The sequence below is a fragment of the Aythya marila genome (assembly GCF_965140915.1).
Source record: "Aythya marila genome assembly, chromosome: 23".
Classification (NCBI taxonomy): domain Eukaryota; kingdom Metazoa; phylum Chordata; class Aves; order Anseriformes; family Anatidae; genus Aythya; species Aythya marila.
In genome coordinates this window covers 3,612,817-3,637,151 of record NC_139064.1, presented here as the reverse complement: position 1 = coordinate 3,637,151, position 24,335 = coordinate 3,612,817, and the positions used below count along the sequence as shown (strand labels likewise).

Below are 24,335 nucleotides of genomic sequence, written 5' to 3'. Positions count from 1 at the left end.
GGCGGCTGCTGCAGGTTTTTCTCTGCATCAACCTTCCGTGGGTTTTATTTATTTATTTATTTTCTCCCCAGGCTGGCTGCTCACTAGATTGAGCTCCGTTCACGGCATGCATCTCTTGAAAGATGTTTCGTGGTCCGCTGACAATCCCGAAATTGTCTGCAAGACCCAAACAAATGTACCTGTAATAGCTGAGTGAGGGTGGCTGAGCCCTCCCAGGCACTGGCCTAATCGGTCCTGAGGGAGAGCTGGATAAACATATTCAGATCCCATGAGTTATTAAAAGCGTGGTGGTTTTTATTTTTATTTTTTTACATGCCCTGCCTTAGCGTGTTGGCTGCTCCCTGCTCCTAGCGGGGGCTGCTGGTGCGTCCCTCTGTCCCTCTTGTTCAACCTCAAAAGCACCACAATTTGGATTTTGGGGAATAAACTGGGAATGCAGGCAGACCTCTACCCAACGTTGTGTGCTGCCCTTGTGGGCTGGCAGTTTGCGGAGCCCCAGGAACACGGCGCTCTGCTGGGCACCTCCAGCAGCTGGGTGGGTTTTGGCCACGACCTTGCCCTTTTTTTGGGGGTTTTGGGCAGGGATGGGGCAGGGCTCAGCATGGAGCTCTGTCTGTCTGGTTCCTTCCCCCCCGGCAAACAAAAAATCCCCCAGAGAAAAGCATGTACCGGGAACAACTCAGCAGGCACGGCTCCAGGACAGGAGGTGTGAATTAAAGGCCTGCCACAGTGATAATGATCATAAATAAACGCTTCGTAATTAGCATCTAATTAGCACATCCCATCCATTGACCTCCGAGCGCTCGGATAGAGGAAGATTTGCCCGCTTCCCCCACGTCACAGCGAGGGGACTGCCCAGTTCTCCCAGTTTCACCAGCTCGGCGCTCACCACTGCAGCCCCCCAGCCCCTCTGTGCACCCCCAGCCCCGGGGGGCACAGCTCTGGAGCCCCAGCACCCCTGTGAGCCCGGCTAGCTTGTGCTGCCTGGATATAGTCCCCTGGGGACAAGGGACACCAGGAGGAGCCCACCACGGACCCCCTGTGCATCACCCCAGACACCAAGCGGGTGTCCCGCGGGGCTGTGGCAGGTGTTTGATCCCTCCTGTGCCCCCCTAAGAGCTCTTTTACCCACAGCAAGCCTCCCTGGTGCAACAACTTATGGTCACTGCCCAGCCATCACCTCCTGACCCCGTGCAGCCATCGCTCCCTTACCCCAAAGGAGCGGGGTGAACTTCCCTGCCTGTTTCTGGGCATCACCGTCTTCTCCTGACCTATCTGTGTGCTTTTTTTCCTTCCCTCTGTCCTCATCCCACTCCTTCCACCTTCCAGCAAACACCTCCCCGACACATCTCAGCTCGTAACACGTCCAACGAGCCACCCGAGCCCGAAGCAGAAAAGAAGACGAGGGGAACGAGACCGAAGGCCTCTTGGTGTAAGAAAGGAAAAGATGACGAGAGAAAAAAGAGAAAAAAATCCAAGCAAACCCAGGAGAAAGCAAAGAGCCCCTGCTCCCTTTGCACCAAGACTCTCCCCCAAAAGGGACACCGGGGGTTCAGACAGACATTGAGAAGACATCGCTGGCTGGCAGAGGTCAGCAGCTCACCCCCACCTCCTCTCCCCACCTCCTCCTCCTCTTTCAGAGCTTTCCTACCTGTGACATTGACTTCCACCAAGCCCGACCGGGTCCCGATGGCGTTGGAGGCCTCGCAGATGTAGGTGCCGGCCACGCTGTAGGAGACGGGCCCCTTGAAGTAGATGGTGTTGTTCTGGATCTCCACGCTGCCGGGCAGCGTCCCGTTTGGCCTAGGGGAGAGAAAGACCATGGCAGAGCCCGGAGGTGGTGCTCAAGACAACCAAGGAGCCCTGCAGGGGTGATGCTGAAATGCTGCTTCTGCTCCTGCCCTTGGGCAGGTCCGGGTGCTGGTGGTGCTGGCTGGAAAACACTTGGCCACATCTACGTAGCCAGGCTTGAAACCAAACCCTGGGGCTGAAACGTTGCAGGGAAAAGTCTGGGGTGTCTCCGGGGTAAATCCTTTGCGTGATGAGGATCAGCTCTTTGTATGGATCTTTTGTTCTCAGTGATTTCAAGGGAGACTGGCAATATTTGGGTCACAGCTAGCCCCTTGGGTTTGGCTAATGGCATGCGGAGTGCTTTTAGACCATGTTCTCCCTATCCAGAGCACAGCCTGGGAGCTTAAAGTGCTTCATTTCCCAGCACAATCCCCACGTGGGTGCAAACGTGGGGTACAACAGACAGCTGATGGGTTTGTTTCAGGCCGCTCACCCCTAGCAGGCCCACCTTCAGGGTGTTTCTCCAGCCTTAACTTCCCATTTGATGGAAAATACGGGAATGGGACACCAACCTAACCCTGCTTTACTCCACTTTCCTGCCCGTGTAACTGCTGGCCGATCAGCCGGTGTTAATTGTGACTCCAGCTCGAGTAAAGTGGTGCTAATTTACAGCCCTGCCATCGCTGGCCTGCCCGTGTCAGCAGAGTCAGAGAAGTGTGAAGCTGGAACCATGCAAAGCTAAGTCTAGAGGTACACAGAGTAAATGAACAAAGGCAGATAAAAATAAAAAAAAAGCCTGTGTGTGAGGAAACGACACACATGGCCTGGTTATTCTTAATTACTGAAGCAAAGTAAAGTAATTACTTCTCTTAGGCAATTAAAAATTACTCAAGTAGTTCTTTCCCCTCCTCCCAACAAAAATGTGCACATATTGTCAGCAATTTGTAAGAAACAAAAGCCAATAATGGGGCATAATTATATTTGCAAAGAAGTGCCTAAATGCACACGGGCAAATTTTGCCTGTCTATATATACACACGGGCACACGCGGAGAGCAAACAGCTGGGTCAGAAAAAGGGGCACTCCTCCCCAGCCACCCCGAGCCAGGGATGCTGATGGAGGAGCAGAGCAGCCTAATGTTGGTCCTCTGCCTGGGGGTGAAGTAGGGCTGTGAATTTACAGACAAGGCACACCTGGAAGCTGCTGTGGGGCTGCTTCTCTCAGCTCCTCGCTGGGAAAGGAGAGGAGAGGAAGCAGGGCCAGCCTTGCTCGCTCTCACCCTCTGCTTCCCTTGTCTCCTGCCTGCCCTCTCCTCACCTTCAGCTGCAGTCCAGCTTTCCTTTCCGTCCTCTTTCAGGTCAATAATCCTATTTTCCGTCCTAACTGACCCAACAAGTGTGCCAAAGGGAGAGGCTGGGAAATTGGATCGAAGAGCTGTTGGGCTTAGAAGCCTGTACTCTCTAATTCCGTGCTCTCCCTCTCTCCCTTCCTCTCCCCACAGGCCCTCCTCAAAGCCAAGTATTGCTGCTCCCTCTGCCTCTGAGCTGTACATCAAGCAACCCTCACCAGGACAGCGGGTTAAAGACAGACAAATGGACACACTCACAGCTCACGGAGAATTCACAGGAAAAGCTTTCTTTCCAGTGTTAAAAAAAAATAAATCATCAACCCCACAAGCACAGAGGAACCAACTCAGTGCCTGGCTCAAAAACGCGAAGTTGCCAAGAATTATTTCTACCAGAGCTGAATTTATTCCCCCCACCGTGCCAACCAGGTGTGGAAACGAAGCGCCGGAGCCGGTGATGCTGTGCCGTGCTCAGCCCTGACACCTGCATCCCCTGCTGTGCTTGAGCCCAGTCGGTAGCTAACCCTTTTTCCTGCCCTGGGCTACGAGAACATCACCTGGCTGAGAAATCTGGCAGCGGGTTGCCCCGTGCTTCTGCTCTCAGCCTGCCTTCAGCATGGCTGCGGGGCAGGAGCTGGAGATGCTTGTGCCGCTGGCTGTGAGCTCCTGCCGCGGACAGCCTGGTGCCCAGGAGCCCAGCAAGAGCTCAGCCTTGCATGAAAGAGCAGAACAAAGGGATGACTTGCCCAAAAGCTGAGAGAAAACCTGCCTCCTGTCCTTGGCTCCATCCCACAGGGCTCACTTCAGCTCAATTCTTCAGCTCTGCTGCATGGAGAGCCGGCATCTCCTCTGCCTTGGGTGCCACAAGGGGCACCTCTGCCTCCAACACCTTCCTGGCAATGCTGAGAGGAACCCAGAGAGACCCCTCAGAGCTTAAATCAAGATAGAAGAACCACCAGAGAGAGCTGGGGATGAGAACAGAAAAAAAAAGGCAAGAAAAACAATCCTCTTCAGGCTTGCATTGTGAGCAGTTTGATCTGGAAGCAAAATGAGAGACAATATGCCTAGCTCCTTGCAAAGCCATTTTGAGAGCCTCTTTCCCGATGACAAATGCCAGATGAAAAGAAGAAAGGATCCATTTTATCTTTCTATTTTTTTAAAGCTACATAAGTGCTTATAGAAAAGGCAGAGAGGGAGGGAGAACCACCTCAGGTTCCATCAATTCCCACCCGGCTCCCCGGGCATCCCCCGCTCGCTGCTCAGTCCCTTCGGTGTGTTCAGCCAAGAGCTGGAGCCCTGGAGGATGAGGAATTACTTCTGTTTAATGTCAGATGCGTGGGGATGAGCGCTCCAAAGGGGAGCTCCTGCTCACAGCCAGGGCTGCTTCCAAGGAAAGTTTGGGTTTTTTTTTTTTACACGCAGAGGAATTTTGCGCTATTTGTGCCCCTTTAAGGAAGGGAAATCCCTTGTTGTTTGGCAGTGGAGCGATGATATACGCAGGGGCACTGCGAGGTGATGGTACTAGGAGGTTATTCTGGGTGCTGAGGCTGCACTGGTACTGGTAGCAAGCTCCAGCCCAGAGGCAGGGGGTCAGGATCCTCCCCACTGCCCTTCTTCCTCCCAAGGAAGGTGGCTGGAAGGTGACATTTGGGGACAGCAGGAGCACTGTGGGTACTTACAGCTTCCACTCGTAGGTGTGAGCGGGGGGGTTGGCGTCAGACTTGCAGATCAGCTTCACGTCCTTCCGATTGAGAAACCAGTTGCCATCGAACCCCTCGATAGTGACTTCTGGCTCATCTGCAGGGGGCAGAAAAAAGGGAAAGCAGGACGGGAAAGCAGAGGGAAGGGTTACGGGGAGGGAAGGGGAGCAAGCAGGAAGAGAAGAGGGGGCAGGGAGAGAGAAAAAGGTAGGAACAAAGGGATATGGTAGAGGCAGCGAGGGAAAGGAGGTAGGAGAAAGGGAAAACATCATTATTCCAAGCGATCACTTCCATCTGCACCCTCCAGAACAAGAAAGCAGCCCCCACTCCCACCCCTCCACCCGACCAGCACCACCCCTTCAGCAAACCCCTCTTTGGCCAAGTTTTATCCCCCGACCCATGCACTGATGCTGGATCTCGGCTCCTTGGCTCTGCCCCAGCTCGCTTACACTGCACGTTGAGGGTCATGCTGTCGGTGAAGCGCTCCAGCTGGTAGTTGACCACGCACATGAGCTGCTGCCGGTGGGCTTCGCGGCTCGGCACCAGGCGGTAGCGGCTGATGACCGTGATGGTGCCGTTGCTGTTGCGGATCTCCTGGAACTCCGCTTCCCCTTTGAGCTTGGTGTCCCAGGTGACGGTGCTGGGGGGCTTCCCGTTCGAGGAGGTGCACGTGGCCACCAGGATCTTCTCCGTCCTGCCAGCCTTGGCGATGAGGGGCCGCGTGGTGCCCTCCATCCGATTCGTGGGCTTGGCTGCAAGAAGTGCGAAGGAGGAGGAGGAGGATGAGAAAAGGGTGCGAAGGGATGGTTAGAAAAGCCAACACTACCTTCTCTGCTACAACCCAAGAGACATCTAGCACCACTGTGCCTGTGACAGACCCTGTCGGGAATCCAGAACTGGTGCAAATTGCTAGCAGGGAAAGACTGGTGGAGGTGCCCTGGATGCACAGATACATGATGAAGTTGGTGCTTTCCTGCTACAGGTTTTCAGCCCTGTTTCTACAAGAGAAACCCCAGCTGGAGAGCAAATGAATCATGTAGACCTTGGGTGGGGTCTCTTCACTCACAACTCTAAGCTCTCAGGGCCTCTCTGTTGTCTTTTCTCCCTGTTCCTTTGACAGATACAGGTACATTAACTCACCACTCCCCTGGGGAACAGGTCACTTGTACTGTGCCTGCGGTAAGTGACAGGGGAGCTGAGGCCTGGAAGGAGGAGGAGACGTTCCCAGGACCTACCCTGTGTTCCCAGCCCTTCACCTCTTCACAGTCACCTTAAAAGAGGTAACATTTACACCCAGGATTCGCCTTCTCCCTGAGTCCCAAGGAAGGGAGCCTCAGATCCCTCTAGGTGTGCTTAACCAGAGGAAAAGGTCTGCACCCCAAAACCTGCCCAGTGTCTTACCCAGCACGGTGAGGTTGAGCTGACCTTCCCGGTTGCCGGTAGGGAAGGTGGCAAACTCGCAGATGTACACCCCCTCATCCTCCAGCTCCAGCCGGGAGAGCTGAATGGTGCCGTCCTTGAAGGACGGGTTGCGGAAAGTCACCCGCTCTTTGTAGGGCGAGAGGATGGAGACCCCCATGGCCGGGTTGTAGATGGCCACATTCTGCTTGCTGTTGTTGGTGGCTTTCTGCCACGTGACCTGCGTGATCTTCACATTGGGGAGTGGGTTGGTGAAGCTGCAGTGCAGGACCACGTCCGTCCCGATGTACCCCGAGACTGTGTCATTGACTAAGACAGTCTGAGCTTGCACCCCTGCAACGACACGGGAAGACGTGAATATACACACGCTTCTTGGGGAAGGAGAACAAAAGAACAGCTGGTGGATATTGGGCCCGTGAACTCCTTTATTTATTCGCTCTCTTCTTCTCGTCACGGCCGATCGAAGAGCAGGCTATGGCTACAGGCTGGCAGCAACAACCTGCCTCCACCTCCAGCTCCGTTCCCGTTTGGAAGCACCTCCTGCCCCACCGCTGGTGCTCTGCCCCCACCACAACCAGCCCCAGTGCTCTGCAGCCTCCCTGGGGCTCGGGATCACCAAAAGGCACGAGGCTGGATCAGGAATAACTTCCCTTCCTTTTGCCTTCAACCTTGGAAGGCTCTGCATCAGTTATTGCAAGTTACACACAACTTGTGTGTCTGTAGGCATACGAAGGCGCAGATATTTATCAGCACAGCATGTACTAACATATGCTAACACACACTCAGGCATCCATTTAATCCTATTGGAAGTGCACCAGTAATTAAATGAGCTGCAAAGACCGAGGCCTGGATTTCAGAGCAGCAACAGCTCCCGGAGAAGAGCAGATTTATGGCGGTGCCCATCCACCTTGCATGATCTATCTGCATGATCCGGATACCTTCTGTGGCCTTTTTTTTAAAAAAAAAAAGTACAAACAAACAGAAGTGACTGCGTTTAGGAGCCTTCCATCTTAATTCTGCAGAGGGAAGACGAAAGGTGCTTGGGAGAAGTGGTGGCTGGTGCTCACGACTGCGATTCTGTCTCATTCGATTCCTCCCCTGCCAGATGGAGAAAAATGTCTCCCACCAGACTGACCCCGAAATTCATCTTTGGCTGCCACCGTGTCTTTCCCTAATCTGTATGTTTAGAGATAATGCGCTGGTAATTACACAGCCGGTATTTATATGAGAAATACAATGGAGGAGCGAGGTGGTGAGAACAAGAAAAGCGCGTTCTGCTCACTCCTGGCACAGCCTGGGCCGGGATGTGTTCTGGGAGGGGAAAGGGAAGAAAGGGGTAAGAAGAAAAGAGAGATGCACAAAGAGGGAGGAACATGAAAGGGTAGTGAAAGAAAGACTGGGGAAAGAGGAAAAAAATAGATGGCAGGAGAAACGGGACAGCATCTTCTAGCTGAGGGGATGGAGCATTTCTGGAGTCCCCCAACCATGTTCCTGCAGGGACCAAAGGGCTCCCTGAGTGCTAGGGCAGCGTAAACTCCCCGCTCCCAGCCCCCAGCACTGCTCCTTCTGCCTTCCCCACACGAACATGGCCTCGAGTGGCTCCTTCCTGCAGCTTCCCACGCAGCCAGAAGCACCTCATCTCGCCCACAAACACCACTTCTACCTCTCTCCCCGCCGTGCCGCCCCCTCCACGCCTGCTCAGCCCGATCTCAGCCCCCTTCCCACCTCGGCCTCTCCTCAATCCCCTTCTCCTTCACGCCGAGCCCGTGACCCCGAGGACAAGCCTCAACAACCCAGCCCGGCCACGAGACGCCAGCAGCTGACCACAGTCAGCAGCAATTAAGCCCGAAACTCAGTCTCTGGAGCTTTGTGTGAACTTGCCCCCTTCCTGAGTCAAGCGCCAGTTGGCCCCACACCCTACCACGCCGGCTGGGTGCTGAGGAATGTTTTTTTTTTCAGCACAGCCACAGCAAAGCACTGGTGCCCTCATGTGCCTGCATGCATGAAGCCAGCGAGTCCTGGGAGATGGCAGGGGAGCTGCCGGGGCTGCACCATCCCCTCCCAGCACGGCCAGGGCCGTTTTGGGATGGGTGTCCCACCAGAAAGCAGAAGGAAGGGATGTTCCTGCTCTGATGGAGTCATGGCTGGACCAGCTATCTCCGTGCCACCTCAGGCTCAGGCCTCCAGAAGGTTCAGGTCTCCAGAAGGCTCATGCTTCCAGGATGTCCAAGCATTTAGACACCACAAAACCTTCCTGACACCAGCCCAGCCTGCACACTTGGCCCAGAGGGGCCTCCTGATGAAACGGGGGCAGCGGGTGCAGATCAGGGCTGGGTTTGGGTACGTTGTGCTGGGATTTGGGGCAAGAACAGCTAAAAGTGCTCCTCACCGAGGAGCCTCTCTCCGAGCTGCCTGCACCTGCGGGGCTGAGCCCCAGCTCTGCCAAGCGGCCCGGCTCTGAAGCCCTTTTGCGCCTGGCGAGGCGTGTGGGAGCTTGCCGAGGAGCAAAAGCAAAAGCAATCCTGTAGCACAAGCCCTGGGAACAACCCGCGGTGTGCTCAGCACGCCCTCCTCCTCCCAGCGCCGCAGCGGAGCGGCTTCATCAGCGCCGGTCCCCACCTCTTTTAGGGCCCCCCGAGCGGGACTTGCCCGGGGCTGGGGCGCTGGTGCTGCTGGCCCCGCTCCCACACGAGCTCCCTGGCCCCCCACGGGCCCCAGCTGCTCGCTCGGAGCCACGTTTTCGAAATCCCACTCCAAGAGGCCACGTCGGTGGTGGCCTCATGGTGTCACAAATGCCAGAGGCGGGCTGGACCCCGCAGAAGGCCGGGAAGCCACCGGGCCCTGCTCGGAGGTGCCTTGCAGGGCTGTGTGGGCTCCATGGAGTGGGCAAGGGGCACGGCATGAAGGAGGCTGTGGCAGGCTTGAGGCCAAGGGGATGGCCACCAGCGGTGTGTCCCTTAATATATAGCCAGCCAGGCTGGCAGGGGTGGGTGTGTAGCATGAGAGGGGTCAACCCAGCCCCTCGCTCATCATTACGGCATTCCTGTTTGTGCTATTTCTCTGAAAATTAACCAACCGCCTTCTCACAAAGCCAGTGGTTCTCCTTGACCTTGGGTGAGGAGCTCCCAGTTCTGACCTCCCCCTTTCGCCCTGCTCCTGCCATGGGATCCACGCATCGGCACGGACCGTACTGGGACGCAAACTGGGGAAAAGGCAAATTTTTGGGCTGATGATCCTCGACCACAAAGGTGCTGCAGAGCCCTCAGCATCCCAGGTGCAAAGTGTCAGACTTTCGGCCGGGGAAAAAGCCGGTGCCAGCTGCAGATTGCCTGCCAAGGGCGCAGCGCTGCCAACGCCACGATTCAGGCCCCTACACGCAGCAGCTGTAACAAAAACAAATTCCAAACTTTCTAGAGGCTTCAGGGGAAAAGGGAAAAAAAAAAAAAAAAAAAAGCAGTGAAGAAATAACAAACAGCAAAAAAAAAAAAAAAAAAAAGAACACAAACACCGTGCGGAAATCGCGTTTCCTTTCCAGGTGACTGAATAACTCACGGCTCTTTTGCAAGACAGGGTAAAGTCCTTGTGTGCTGCTCCTCCAAACCTCCCATCGGGGGCAATAAGGCACCCATTGCGCTGCTCCACACCGCAGCAATAACACCCACACCCCAGCAAGGACGGCGAGGAACAGGAACAGACGGAGGAAAGGGGTTTTGCAAGGAGCTGGAGTTGCTTCCCATGCTCCCCATCCTAAATCAGAAGCCAGAGGGCAAAGCGGGTGCTGTCATGCTCCTGGGAGGGTTCGTCTGCAAGGTGACTGAGCCGGGACGGCGGGTCCTTGCCCCGTTACACACTCAATAATTCATCAGGGTGAACGCATAGATTATTGATGGCACCGGGTGTGCAAGCCAGGGAGAGGAGGAGAAACTAAAATCCCTAATCAGCCCCTGGAGAGGCTCGGGCATATTAAGCAGGATGTGTGTGTGCATGTGCCGTGCTGGGGCTCTTCGCCTTGCTTTTTCTCTACTGAATGATGTGTGTGGTCGACGTGGCAGAGAAAAGGCTTGGGATACATACTGCCATTTCTATGCCAGATCTCCCGGTGCCCACCGATCCACTCCGACACCTCCCAGGGGCAGCCAGCACACCAGGAAGGATGAGCTGTATAGGTTGAAGCTTGCCGAGCTGCAATTTACTCATTAGTTTTTTTGGTGGTGTGTGTTTTTTTTTTTTTTTGTTTCGCTTTGTTTTGTTTTTAAGGGCCAAAAGCAGTAAAAAAGGCCCAGCTGAGCGCCAAAGACATGTTGGTGCCAAGACCTCATTAGTGGAGACCTCTGGGATCCTACTCCTCCACCCTGGCTTCTGAAGTGGTTTGTGTTGCTGCCTTTCCCCACGATCCCGAGCCCAGATATTCACTAGGTCATGCAAGGCCTTGGGGGCTCCGTGCAGAGCTCGGGTGCCCTGCGGCACAGGCAGGGGGCTGGGAGCGAAGGTCTGGGCACCCTGCGTGAGGTGGTGGTGCTCCCTTCGGAGGCTGGATCCTGAGAAAGAACCAAGGAACCTGCTGACCCTTGAGGGCTTTGCAGAATCCTTTCAGCGCCGAAAGGGGACCAGCGCCCAGCTGCTGCCTGGTGCTAAGTGGGAGGCAAAGGCCAAGAGGCAGAAAGAGAGGAGAAAAGCAGGAGAAAAGCCATGTGAAAAGCGCCAGTGGAGTCCTGCCATGATCAATAAGCAATAAGCGCTCAGCCTGGTGAGGACACAAAGGTTTCAAGGCCACTAGCTGCCATCAGGGCATCATCTCTCTCCTCCTCCACTCCACCCAGCTGCACGTAACGCCACCATGAGCAGAGGTGGCTGACTCAGCCAAGGCAGCTGGTGGCTCCTGAACCTTGAAACCTTTCTCCGAAGAGCCCGGGAGGTGCTGTTACGTGGATGCTCCCACACTTGCAAGACCTGGTTCCTGCTCCCTCGTATAGAAAGCTCTGGAACTGATCTCCAGGCATTAGCGAGCTCTGTCACAACAGCCAGCCTCCAATCAATGCCTCTTTGTTAAGCACCATGTGAACTCCACTCTGCTTTGCACAACCTTGCCTCCGCTGAGCCTCTCGCTGATTTCTCGCTCTCCTGTTCCCTGATACTCATCTCACCCCGAGGGCATTGAAACAGCCCTTGGCAGCGGTGTGATGAGCCGCCCTTTGGTGTGGCAATATCACGGCTGATGCAAATGTCAGAGGATCCATCCTAATAGACTTGGCATCACTGAGAACTGAAGGGGATGTGGAGAAGGTCACAGCAGCTGGACCTCCCACAAGGACAAGGCGATGCCTCGTGCTGCCACCTACAAAAGACCCTGCAGCAAGCACCTGGCTTCGAGCTGGCCCCTTGCCCTGCACCTCGGTATGAGGGATGCTGCCCGAAACAGGGGCTTGCACACCTCAGAGACACTTCAAGATGTCCACAAGCCCCTCATGATGGTGTACAAATGGGATGAAACTTGAACTTGAAACTTTCCAGCTGTTGGTAGTCGTTTATTTTTCTCCTGATATTCCTGAATTCCTATTTCAAGTCCCCCCTGTTTTTAAGCGGAGATCAAGGGCTGAGATGCAGCACACAGGGCAGCATGCACCCAGCATCCAAAAGCCCAAAGGAACACCACAGGTGCGTTAGGCAGGGTGGGAAATGGGAAAGCAAGATCCTAAAGCCCAGCAGGGGAATTTCAGGTGGCAGGAAGCAAAGGCTTGAGCTGGCGCTGGGCCATGATGTTGGGGTTAAAAACCTTCCCTCTTGCCAGGGAGACCTGGTATGGGTTGCCAGGCATATTCAGTATACCCTGCTGCTCTTCCAGAAGAGGACAGAGCTCGCCTTGCCTGCTTTGTAGATGGCTTGGAGCTCATTACAAAGCTGGAGATGTCTCTCTGCCCAAGTTTCCTGCAGCAGCACACCTCCCCTGCAGGTCTCCATCCAGCTCAGCCCCCTCTTACGTGCACCAAAGGGGTTAGGAGGGGAAGGCTGCCTGCCCAGCACAGCAGGATGGGGCCTCGGAAAGGAGAAGTGGGAAGATTGCAGCTCCAGGTGACCCAGCTGCAAGGGAAAGGCCTGAGATAACAGATGGGGTAGGGGCACGCCGAGAGGAACTGTGAGCCTGAGCATCCCTTGCCCCCAGCCGCGAGCTGGGAGCTTTATAGGAGCTGACAGGAGATGGCAGCGTGCACAATGGCCCACCTGGCTCTCACCCAAGTACCTTGAGACAAGAAAAATAAAAAAAGAAGGGAAAAAAAAAAAAAAAAGGAACAGGCTTGTTGCTGGCTTGTGGGGCCTTGTACCCTGGGTTCATGTCCAGGGCCAGCACACAGCAGTGACAGCAGCGGTGTTTGAGGCTCGCACTGGGTGAGCTCTCTTGCCAGCCCTTCAGTGACTGTCTGCTGGGACGGGACAGTGGAGATGCCTTTGGGATAAAGCAGGGTTGCCTTCTGCTGCCCATGCAGTTTTTCCTCTTTGGATAATGAGAGCACGAAGCAGCCTCGGGATCCCCTTGGATGAAAGGTCTTTCCCAGGGGGTCTGATCCCCCGATGCTCCCCGCGTTCTCTGTTACGGTTTGGGAAGCCTCAATCGAGCCTTCACAAAGGCCCCAACCAAGACCAAAGCCACGCTTGTCCTGGGTGTTCTCCATACAGAGAGATGAAAGAAAAGCAGACGCCGGGGTGAGACCAAACAGATCAAACAGCGGCGAGGAGCGGGGCTGCACCCCAGTTCCTGCTGCCCGTGCTTCCCCCTTGCAAACAGCCCCAGCTGCAGCCGGCCTCCTACTTCCCCACCAGGGCTGCACCCGGGAGGAGTGGGAAGGCAACAACCATGCCTGCTTTGCTCCCGGCTTTCGCTCCTTGCCGTACCTTCCCCGACTTTCACACAGCTGCTTTGCTTCGCCCCCGAGACCAGGGGAGGGGAACATGCCCCGTGGCAGCAGCGGGGAGGCTGGCAGAGCAAGGGCTCTGGCTGCAAGTGCTGACGCAGCGCTGGGAAAGGCCTTCCTGCAATAAAGCCGCCAAATCCCGTGCTCAGCAACAAAGCACAAAGGCTCCTCAGTCACGGCGGAGGAGCCAGCCCCTGCTGCCCGCCCCGCCTCGCCAGCACGTCAGCTAATCCCTCGGCCGGTTCCCACACACCTGAGCAGCCGCTGCCCCTCGCCGCTGCCTGGCGTGCACCAGCTCCCGGCCGAGCAGCCCGTCCCTCCGGGCTTTTTGGGGCTGGACTCCGCTCCAGCTCCTTCCCTCAGCTCTTTTCCCACCGTGTGCTCTTGCTCATACCTGTCCGGTCCTTCTCCTCCCCTCGTGGCCTCGTGGGACACCCCGAAGCTGAGGCACATCACCCTCCTGCCCCCCACCTGTCCCCGTCACTGAGGAGCCTCTCATTTGGTCCACAAGGCTCCTTTCCTTGATTTGTCCTCTCTCTATTCGAGCCTTACAATTTTTCCCACCCCTCTTGTGTCTCTCCACCATCATCACCTCACTTTCCTCTTCCTCTGGACGGGCACCAAGTGGATGCGTCCAGGGTCACAAGTCGGTGCTAGGAAAAGCAGGCAGGGGGCAGGAAGAGGCGAGGGTGGGCAAAAAACAACACCTCAAAGACCTTCATCCCAAGAGTCATCCCTTGTCTGTCAGCAAGATATAACCTGAGCTCCTCTTGCTTACCAACTCTGACCTCTAAGCAAGAGGGAAAATTGATCCTGGGCACGTCTGATGGCCTGAGAAAGGGGACCAGACTCAGAGACAATGTCTAATATGTCTACTTGGAGCTTGGGGGGGGAAGCAAGGGCAGAAAAGAATGACACAGCCAGAAAAGTGAGTACAGGGGAGGGGAAAGAAGCTGAAGCCTTGAGTAGGGGAAAGCCAGTTCAGCTGAGACTGAAGGTCATGACACCTTATCACGATGGACTGAGCCCCTAAAATGTGCATGAGTATTTTCTCTGCCTTGCCTCTTCCTTGGTTTTCTGCAGTACCTCAGATGTTGCTCAAAGAGCCCCGGTCCGAGGCTAAATATTCTCCCTATTAGAGCTCTCCAGGTGCCGAGGAGGAGGGATTTAATGAAGAGCTGTGAAGAGGGGATCAAGATAGCAACCCATAGAGAGTCTCATTTCCGAAATGGAGGAACTTGAGTCTGAAGAGATTCAATAATAAAAAAAAAGAAGAAAAAAATAAAAATAAACTTGACGGCACAGAAGGAGAGAGCACGAAATCCTTCCCTCCCCGGGCTGCCAGCTCAGAGCAAGAAACCCGGCCCCGCTGGTGACTCACTCGCCTCCACAATGGGAACGCGACAAAGCCGAAACTCTGCTGACTCAGGTGTGACTCCAGCGCAGGGGTTAGTGGCTGGCAGCCCCATTTTGGCTGCCCCCACCAGCCTCGGTCCCGGTTCCCTGTGTCCTGACTCGAACCAAACCTCTTCTATCAGCAGGGGAGGTGCCGGGTCGCAGGGAATTACAGCACGCACAAACCCTCCGCTCCCCTGGCCAAGGCATGGTGAAAAAAAGCCCTGCCAAACCATGCTGGTGGTGACCGGGCCTGGAATTTCTGCGGAGGAGATCAAAACTCCTCTTTGCTTTCCTGTAGTTTAAAGGCTTGCTAACCAGGCACAGCTTTCTGACTTGTGGTCTCGCTTTCCTCTTGTCTTTCCTCCCATTATCCTTTGGGGATATAACGTATTGCTGGATATTTCACCAGCTCCTAACGTTAAAGAGAAATATTTTCTACAATGGCACGTGGGAATGCCATGCTCTTTGCTAGTATAATTTGTCCACAGACAGAAGCAGTTCATTTCTTTTTTGTGACCAGACAAATGGGATATAAGTTCTGGTGGCTCACAACCCGTCAGAGCTGTCAAGAAACCTTTGCAAGCAGCATGAACACAAGCATGGCACGCCCAGATGCCCAGGACAGGCACCCTTCACTGCCTGCCTGCCTGTATTTTTTCTTATAATGCATTTTCTCTTGCCCTAGAGATCTTTCTGCAGGAAAGTGGAAGAGACCTCCCAACTGTTTGGGTTGTTTGAGGACTCCTGCCCATGAACAGCAGGCTGTGAAGAACAGTGTGTACATGTAAACCAAAAACCCAGTGCCCAGCCTGACTGCCAGGCTGCTGCTGCTCGGACTTCTTATCACAAAGTCCCTGCACAAGGAAACAAGTTTACAGATTCCTCCTTTTCCCAGATTTATGATCTCCACAGCACTGTGACACCACGTTTCAGTCCTACCCCCCCTGCCCCACCTGTAGGAATAATTTTGCATATTTATGGACAGCCTTGCATCTTCAAAAGGCTTTTCAGAGAGTACCTAATTAATCCTCCAGCACCTGAGAGGCAGGTAAGTATTATTACCCCCTGCTTTCAGGGATGGGGAAATCAGAGGTGCTGAATGACAAAGAAATGTGCCCAAGGCCACCCAGGTAATCATTGGCAGCCTCACCTTAATGGCTTCGGCTTGCTGTGGGCCTCTGAATATTCTGGTGACAACTCTCACCTCCCTGCCCCACCTACAGCTCGTGCAGACCTCAGGTCACCTTCACTTTTACAGCTGGGGAAACTGAGGCACGGACAGATGAAGTGGGAAAGCTCTGCTGCCAGAGCCTGGAAGAGACCCTAAGCATTATTCATCTTAACAGCTACGCTAAAATTCCCGAAATACGGCTCGAGTTCTTCCTGGCAATGAACAGATCCATGACATTTTGTGTTAACGTGCCAGAAATGATGAGAGGCACCGCGGCTATGAGGGCTGCTGTTAAGGTCGCGGCCTACATCGCAGCCTCCCTCCAGGAGGATGCAGGAATGGCTGCTGAGCCTCAGAAGGGTCTCACAGGTGGGTTTTGGGGAAGTCTGCTGAGTTTCGGAGACGTGGGGCTGTAAACAAGGGCCAGGACCACCCATCGGAGGCAGCCCCGGTGAGAGCAGCGAGGGTCAGAGCTGGCGGGAGGCCCCCCATGAGGGGTCACGCTCCCTGCCTCCTCCTGCCACTTTTTTGGGATTTGCTTTTTGGGAGAGGTAGATAAGTGGGACCAACACTGCTACATCCACTCATATCAGCCAGCAAGGGCTCAGGGAGGCAGTGCTCAGCCCAGAGCAGAGGGCAGGGCCGGAGGAGCAGGGGTCAGTGATTGCAGTGCAATGGGAGAAGCCAGAAAACCCCCGCGAAGAGAAACCCGGGACTTTTCCTGCCCTCATTATCCACCCCCTCCTCAGACAAGGTGGCTTTGTGCTTCCAGGTAGCCCCGGGGAGGAAGTGAGCTGTGACGGAGCATTCAGGGAACTTGCTGCTAAATCGAGTCACTTGGAGGTGGCTCCACATGCTGTGTGCTCTGTGACTCACCGGGGCTCCTGGGGCCCCAAAGCAGAGATGTCCCTGCATGAAACTCAGTGACACTGGGGCTCCTGTGGCCCCAAAGCAGAGATATCCCTGCATGAAACTCAGTGGCACCAGGGCTCTCGTGGCCCCGGAGCAGAGATGTCCCTCCATGCACATCCTGGAGCATCTCAGCTGCACATCACCCTGACCCTGATGGCTGATGCCTCAACAGGTACCAATACCAAGTCAATGCTGGTTTTCTGGCTGATTTTTGAGGTCTCTCCCAGCACAGAGGAGGCTCAGCCTCAGTTTTTTTCCCCCCCTAATCTGGGGATGCTCGAGCAGGAAGGCTGGGATATCAGCAACAGCGACAGGAGCTGTGGGTAGCTACAAGGCTTGAATCTTGATGGCGTGCGTGATTCACATATTTCCTCTAAACCTAAGTGTTCCTAATGTCTAAATTTATGATAGAGACAAGCCAGAACCAAAAAGCAATCACTTCCCCATAAAGATACATTAACAGTCGACAAGACAGGGCAAGCTGAGAGTACACATCCCATTCCCAGCCTCACTCTGGAGAAACTAAGCCCAGGGACCGGGGGTTAAATAGCTCTGTCGGCCCTAATTGGCGTATTTCATCGCTGTTCAGAGTTCTTTCATTGACTCCTGTTCAGACTGCAGCAGCACTGGGCTCCCTGTGTCCTTCTCATGCAGAAACAGGCGGTGATCTGAGGGTGGCAGAGCTCTGGAGGATTGCCCACCCTACAAAACCCCAAGGGCAGCTGCTCCCAGGGGATGGCCGGGTGCTGGGTCCCAGCAGGGACCAGGGACTAAGAGGCCACAGAAATGGGAAGCATGTGAAAAAGAGAAACTAGAGCTAGTGGAAAATTTTCCAGCACAGCATGTTTTTCTGATGGGAAGTGCCACTTGGTCCAAGCCAAAACTATCCAGTGGAACGTGCTGATTTTGACAGAACTAAAGTCAAAAACTAAAAAGCCTTTTGATAAGGTTGAGATTGGTTTGTGCTAACCTTGGAACAGAATGTTTCCTTTTTTTGTGGCGTTAGAGTTTCCCACTCTAAAACAAGTTTTCTGTTCTTTTTTTCTTTTTGAAGGCCTGTATTTATTTTAGGGCAACTTCTTCTGGACTCTCATTCCTTTTAAATGGTGTATGGCAAAGCACTGACCAGAACTGCAACCAGAATGAAATGCTTTGGTTGTAACGCCATGAGACACTTTGGATTACAGCAGACCCATGTTTTCTTCAGAAATTTCATTTCTGCAGAAATTCTTGTACGTCCATTTGTTTCGAGGCAGAAACAAAGCTCAGGCTGAAATGCCCAACATCCCCAGATGCCAACCTGATCCAGTCACCTCCAGAGCTCACCTTCCCAACAGCTCTTACACCCAAGGACAAGGCACCTCCTGCATCTCGTCCCCTTCAAACACAAAGCAGACCAGTACAATTTTTTTTTAGCAGACATGACAACACGGACACAGTTCCTGCAGAAAATCCTACATTTCTTAAAGATAAACTTTACCCCAAAAATGTCAGCCAGCTCTCCTGGTGGGAGATAAATGAAATAATAATAATAATAATAAAAAATCCTGGTCTGAGTGAGGGCAGCACCGCTGTGATGGATTTCCCTGACCCCCCCCATGCCAGGTCCCACGGTAGCTGAGGACCACCAGATGGCCACCACACAGCTGAGGAGGGCAAGGAGGGAATGAATCCCTATAACACAACCTAAACCTGGGCTCCCAGCGCTCCCCAGAAGGGGATGAGCCTGCCCAGGGCTCCCCTTGGGGCTTCCCAACCTCTGGGCACAGCAGCTGGGCTTGAAATGCTCACAAGCTGCTCGGGTGTCCCTTGTTGGCCACCCCTGCTCGAGAGCAGCCACTGCTGGAGCTAACAGCTGCTAAGAAACATCCTCACTTGTTGCTATCTCCAAGGTGATAGATAGAACACAGCTGGATGCCTGAATACCTAAAAAGACAGATGGAAGGATATAAATAGCCGAGAGAAAAAAAAGAGGACAAAAAGTCCCATCTCCAACCTTGTAAAAAATGACCAGAATAGTAGCGCAGGAAGGCTTCCAGAAATAACCAGATGGGTACTGAATGGATGCAAATGAAACATTAAAAAAAATAATAGAAAAGAAACCAGGGAAAAGAGATCAAAGAAGGTTTCTTAATGTCTCTGAACAGTAATTCTCCCATCAGGGTCAGAGAGCTAATGTCATCTGGGTGCCACCACCAGTTCCCGGCAGTCCGGTACCCAGATACTGCAGTGGGAGAGGCAGTGGGAGAGGAAGATAAGCCTAGAGATAAATGTCATTAACTCCTATTAGTGTGTGTCAGGGAGTTCAAAGGGTCACTGCAGTGACGGGTGGGAGTCTCAGGGGCTGTGCCTGGCAGCAGAGGTTTGTTTGCACAGCCTCGGAAGGAGGTGAGCTGGGAGGGAAGGGATGCCAGCTCTCACGGTGCCATGCAGAAATAATTGCCACTTGTGGGGCTGAAGGCAACCTAAAGGGCCAAACCAGTGTCATCCCCGAGGCTGCCTTCACCCCCGGGGGCTACAGGAGCTCAGCAAGCACCAAGGCAAGGGCTGGGCTTTGGGCTGTGGATGTTGGACAGCCAAGGACTCGACGGGGCAGCAGCAGGAAGCCCGAGAGGAAGTTTACAGCTGGCCTCGGGAAGGTGAGCCTGGCCTGGCCTCCAAGAGCTTCCACGTCCCACAGGGAAGTGTAAGAGCTTAGATGCAAGCCTGCACAGGGCCCTGTGGGAGCCTGAACCTCGGGCTGACAGCTCACTGGCGCGGTGTGAATCTGAAGTAATTGCACTGTTTGCTCTGGGAATACTCCAGATGCACTCGGCGTAACTGAGAAATAGACTCCACGCTCCCATTGCAGGACCTGAAAATCTTTGGCTCTTCCACATCCTTCTAGCTAGGACTTTTTTTCCCCCTTTTTTTTTCTCCTTTTTTTTTCATATTCTCTTTCCTTCCATTGCCCTTATTCCAGGAAAAAAAGGAAAAAAAGGTGTTTGAGTTTCTGCCCTCCCTCCCTCGCTGTTCCACGCAATCCCTGCATCCTCCAGACTTGCCCTGCAGCTGACGGGTGCTGTGCACCAGACGATGAGCTAAGGGTCCCTTGGGCACGGAGGCACGCTCTGTGCCAGCAGCTGTTTGGGCTGCAGGGTTAAGCCGTTTTAATTACCTGGAAGCAGAGCCCCAGCCAAAGCCTGGGCAGCGCATACAGCAAGCCCTGCTGTCCCAGCGGGCTGGGATGGCTCAAGCAGGCTGCCTGCTGATCTCCGGCTAGATTAAATTCTTCTGCAAGAGCAGGACCACAGCTTTATGGCACTGGGGATAACCTCCTTCCTGCACCTGGGGTCCTCTGTTTGCTTTGGGGCAACGCCTGTGGCCCAGGACAAATGCAAAGCCCCAAGCCCTGTGCCTTCGGCAGGGTCTGAAGCTGTCTTTTTCCATTCGTAGCACTGCAGAGAGGCAGACCCCACTTCTCCAAGCCTTAAGAGTTTCAGATCAGCAGTGTGTCATCCCAGAAAGGGCCACTGGTAGGGCAGACACAGCACATGCCATGGCTAGCACAGAAACCCCAAAAACTGCCACGCAGCTTATGAAGAGCGGGATTTTTTTTTTTTTCTAAACAAAGCAAGGACAAATTAATAAGGAAAAAAAAAAAGCCAGACGCGTCCTGAACTTCCCAACCTGTCTGCTGTTTGTTGTTTGCTGGAGGTTCAAAGGGTTCTGGTCACCTTTCTGCCTCCTGGCCGCCTCTGCAGTCCCCGCTCTGGCTGGCACCGGGTGTGCAAGGTTTTGCCCAGCTGCTCTCGCTCCGAGCAGCCTGCTGCCTGGACAAACACCCTCACCACGGCTCAGCGGGGCTGAAACAGAGCACGGGACTGAGCTGTGCCAGGGGAACCCCTCGGTCAAGCTTCCCTCGCTGCTGAAATCCCAATTTCTGCCACGGATTTCTGCTGCAGGCGGCCCAGGGGACGGAGCCAAGACAAGGGGTTGCGAGCTGGAGAAGGCACCCCAGGGAAATGCCCCTTCAGTGCCTGCTCAGACCAAATAAAAAAGGAAAGGCTGCGATCTCAAACCACTGCGCAGAGCTCCGGAGCTGCCCCACAGAGCTCAGATCCCATCTCAGCCACCCGCAGGCTGCTCGCCCCTCGGGGCTCCCCGTGCCTATCTGATCCCATCCGTCCCCATCCCAACCCCCAGCAGCTCCCCGTGGCTCCTGCACCCCCCCTGGATCCCTGAAATCTCCCTGACAAGCCCGCAGCACACCCAAGTGAAAGACAAACGTGTTTGGGTGCGTTTCTCTGCGGGCAGAGGGCAGGGAAGGATTTTTCCCAAGGGAGGCAGCGCTGGGCAAGGGGCATTTCCCTGCAGCTGAGTCACCCCGGCCACAGGAAGCCACACGGGGCCGTGGCAGCGTTCCCCATCAGCAGCTCAAATAACCCCCACGTGGCAGGCTGCTCGGCAGGCTGTGTTTCCATCCCAGGGTTTGCAGACGCCCGGCTCCCCTCTCTGCTCTCCCCGCGCCCCTTCCCCAAACACCCCGCAGAGCAGCTGATGGCGATGTTATGGGGTAAACCTCTTCCCCCCCTCCTCCAGCTGCTCAGACCCCACGCAGAGCTCCCCGAGGAGCTGCTGCGGGCTCCCTGCCTCTTTTCCTTTCTCTCTCCACGCTTGCAGGAAAGCCCCAGCCTGGTCCCACGGGACTCGGGGGCTCCAGCACGCTCCCTTTCCTCCTTCCCTGCCACGCGGGGAGCCGCACCCTGACCCCTTCGAGCTCCGACTTGCTTTTCCAACTTGGGCTGGTTCTGGGCAGGACGTGCTGGGGCCTGCCTCCTCCTCCCGGCCCTCTGAGCACAAACACGTAGGCAGCGAGGCACGCGGGATGCAGCTGCACACCGCGGGATCCAGCGCTCACGCTTTGGTGTGGAAAACGCCGAAATCCATGAGTCACCGGGATCCGGCGGGGCCCTCTTCCCTTCTTCCCTCGCCCCGTGGGACAGCCGTGGTCCCCGGGCAGCACGTGCACCCCCTTCCCGATCCTATAACCGGCAGGAGCTCCTAGGGGGGACAGGTGCTGGGAGCGGGATCTCAGCCCCAGAGCTCAGCTGCTGGAGACGTCGCATCGCCGGCACGGCCTGGGGACAGGGGAAGGGGAGGCCCCCGTGCCATCTGCTGTCCCCAGAGGGAGAATTAGGTGGTGGAGATCCAGCCCCAGCACTGGGGACACCACCGGAGACAGGGGGTGCAGAGGAGGGTGGGAGCAAAAAGGACATTTAGGGGGAGAGAGGGCGCACGCGGCGTCGCACCAGCTTTTAGGGCCTGGCACTTGTTTCTCTGATTTGTGCAGAAATCCCCCCTCCAAGGCCATTTTTGCAAAGAGGCAACAGCCACCGGGCAGAGACAGCCCACCAGGGGCAGCCTGCCCCCGCTGCCCCCTCGGTGGAGCGCGACACAATGCGTAATTAGGTTAATGAGCTAAGCTCGGATTTTAATTGGGATTCCCTGATTTACTGGTCTATCTCCTCCTTTTGTTTTAGGAGAAGGTTCCTAAAAGCTGCCCTTGCTAATGGCTCTGATATCAGAAAGGTCTTACGGATCTTTAATTGTATTTAATCATCAGGGTAATTAATGATCCTTGAGCAAAATGGAGATTGCATCTAGAGGAGCTCCAGTCTTGCCCTTCAGCGTCTGTTGTGTCTGGGCAGAGGCATCCTACAGACACACGGGGAGGGGGCGAAACGAGACAAAAGGATGAGAGAGAGGGGAGGCACGGGAAAAGGCTTGGAAAAGCAGGTGGAAAAGGGCTGAATGGAGGTAAGGGAAGAGGAAAAAGGGAAGTCTGGAGCTCCTGGGGGTGGCTCACCACCCCAACCCCTCCATCCCCAATAGGCGCTCCATGCTCAACCTCCAGCATGTTTCTGCCCCTAAGACAGAACCACCTGCCTCAGCCGTTCTCCTTTTTTTCCGTCCCTGCTTCCCTCTGGCACCGTTTCACGCCCTTTTCTGCAGGAAGACACCTCCAAAGTTCAAACCCCTGGGAGGGAAGCGGGGAGAGGGGGAGCAGCGGGCAGCAAGCTGCGGCACGTCCCCCTCTCCCCAGCCCCAACCGTGCGACTCCGCTCCCCAGCGGGGCCGGCAGCCAACGGCCCCGTCTCTCCCAGAGCACAAACAGAGCCAGTCCGACCAGAAACCGGGCTGCCTGCTCCGACTTGCCCCAGAAATGCAGCTTCAGTCAGAAATATCAGCGAGGAGGGCCACGGAGCCAGCCCCCGTGGCGTGGGGACCAAGGGCCAGCAAAGACACGGGGCAGCGCGAAGCAGGTGGAGGTGTGCGTGGCCGTGCTGGCTGGACAAGGAGCGTGTCCCAGCTCCTAGCTGAATGCCAAGGGATGGTTTAGGGCAGGGAACCGCTGTCCTTCCTGCTCCAGCCTCAGGGAGTGAGGCCAGGCTATGCTCAGCAGCCCTGGCGCAAGAACCAAGGAGAGCTGCAAGCGTGGCATGGGAACCAGAGCAGGGACTGGCGGCGCCTGGGGGCACGGTGCTGTGCAGGGCTGTGACAGTCCTCTGCAGGGGAGACATCCAGCTGCCAAAGCAGGATGCCCCAAAAAGCTTTCCTCTCTGATTCCTTCAGTGCCGGGCTCTCTGCAGCTGAGCACGAGGGCAAAGCCCCGGCACAGTGCTGGAAGGAGCCCGGTGGGGCACCCACTGCAAATTAGCCCCAGCGTGGCTCCAGCTGGGCCCCGGGCGAGCTCGGGGAGCTGAGACCTGCAGAGGGGAGCTGTGGAGCTGGGCTCACATTTCCCCCTGGGCACACACTGGGGTCACAGGCTCGGAGCAGCCTGAAGGCTGAGGGCAGGGGGTAGAGCTTAAAAGGACCGAAAGGCCAGCTCTTCCTGGAAACCCTGGGCCCCATTTCCATGAGAAAGGGCCGTGCAGAGCTGGTTGGGACAGGGAACCTGCCCCTTCCCGCTCCGGAGCAGCCTCCTCACCAGGCAGGTTTCAGCTTGCTGGGGCTGTCAGCTTGGCGGCTCTCGCTCCTAGTGGTTTTTTTCTCCTTTATTGCCTACGTATCCACCCCAGGGCCTGAGAAAAGGCAGCCTCCTTCTTTGCAGCATTAGCAAACATGCCAATTTTCCCCACTTGGAATATTTCGTACACAGGCCCTTTTCTCCCACGTTCGCTCCCTCTCCACCCTCTCCATCCCGCACTGGGCTGTGGCTACCGCAGCAGCTCGGCAGGTGTGCGTTCAGGTGCTGGCTGCTCTCCCTGCTTCACCCCAGCAAATCCGAGCCAGCAGGGATATCAGACGTGAAATCCAGGCTGGGACAGAGGGCCAGGAGCTGCAGGGGAAGGGGTGCAACCCAGGAGCAAACCAGCGCGATGCACGGCAGACAAAAAATAGGAGGAAGGTGCAGGCTGGCTGGTGCCTGACCACCGTGCTGGGCTTCAGAAAGCGTGGCACTGCTGCAGGGAGAAAAAAAAAGGGCTGGAGAAGTGGGAAAGGGATCTGGTTACAGCCCTGCTGCCCTCCCTGCAGGCAGAGCAGGGTCTCTGTCTCCCTGCCACGGCCGATCCCGGCAGCCCCTGACCCTGGGAACGGCTAAGCTGATTGCAGCAGCAGTGAAGATCTGCATCAATCCTCTCCTCCCTCCCAGCGCGGAAGATCAGGCCGCCTGATTGTGTCATTTATTCCCCTGTAAACAAAGCA

At 55.3% G+C, this 24,335-nt stretch overlaps 1 protein-coding gene across 2 annotated transcripts in view; it reads right to left on the bottom strand.

Annotated features, from left to right (window-relative positions):
* Positions 1 to 24,335, bottom strand: part of NECTIN1 (nectin cell adhesion molecule 1) — an 81,095-nt gene that overhangs the window by 36,281 nt on the left and 20,479 nt on the right. For both annotated transcript variants that reach the window (XM_082778110.1, XM_082778111.1), the window contains exons 2-5: positions 6,237 to 6,587; positions 5,285 to 5,587; positions 4,815 to 4,932; positions 1,652 to 1,803 (exon numbers count right to left, since the gene is read on the bottom strand). In XM_082778110.1, coding sequence (XP_082634236.1) covers positions 1,652 to 1,803; positions 4,815 to 4,932; positions 5,285 to 5,587; positions 6,237 to 6,587 — 924 coding nt within the window. The remainder of the gene's footprint in view (positions 1 to 1,651; positions 1,804 to 4,814; positions 4,933 to 5,284; positions 5,588 to 6,236; positions 6,588 to 24,335) is intronic.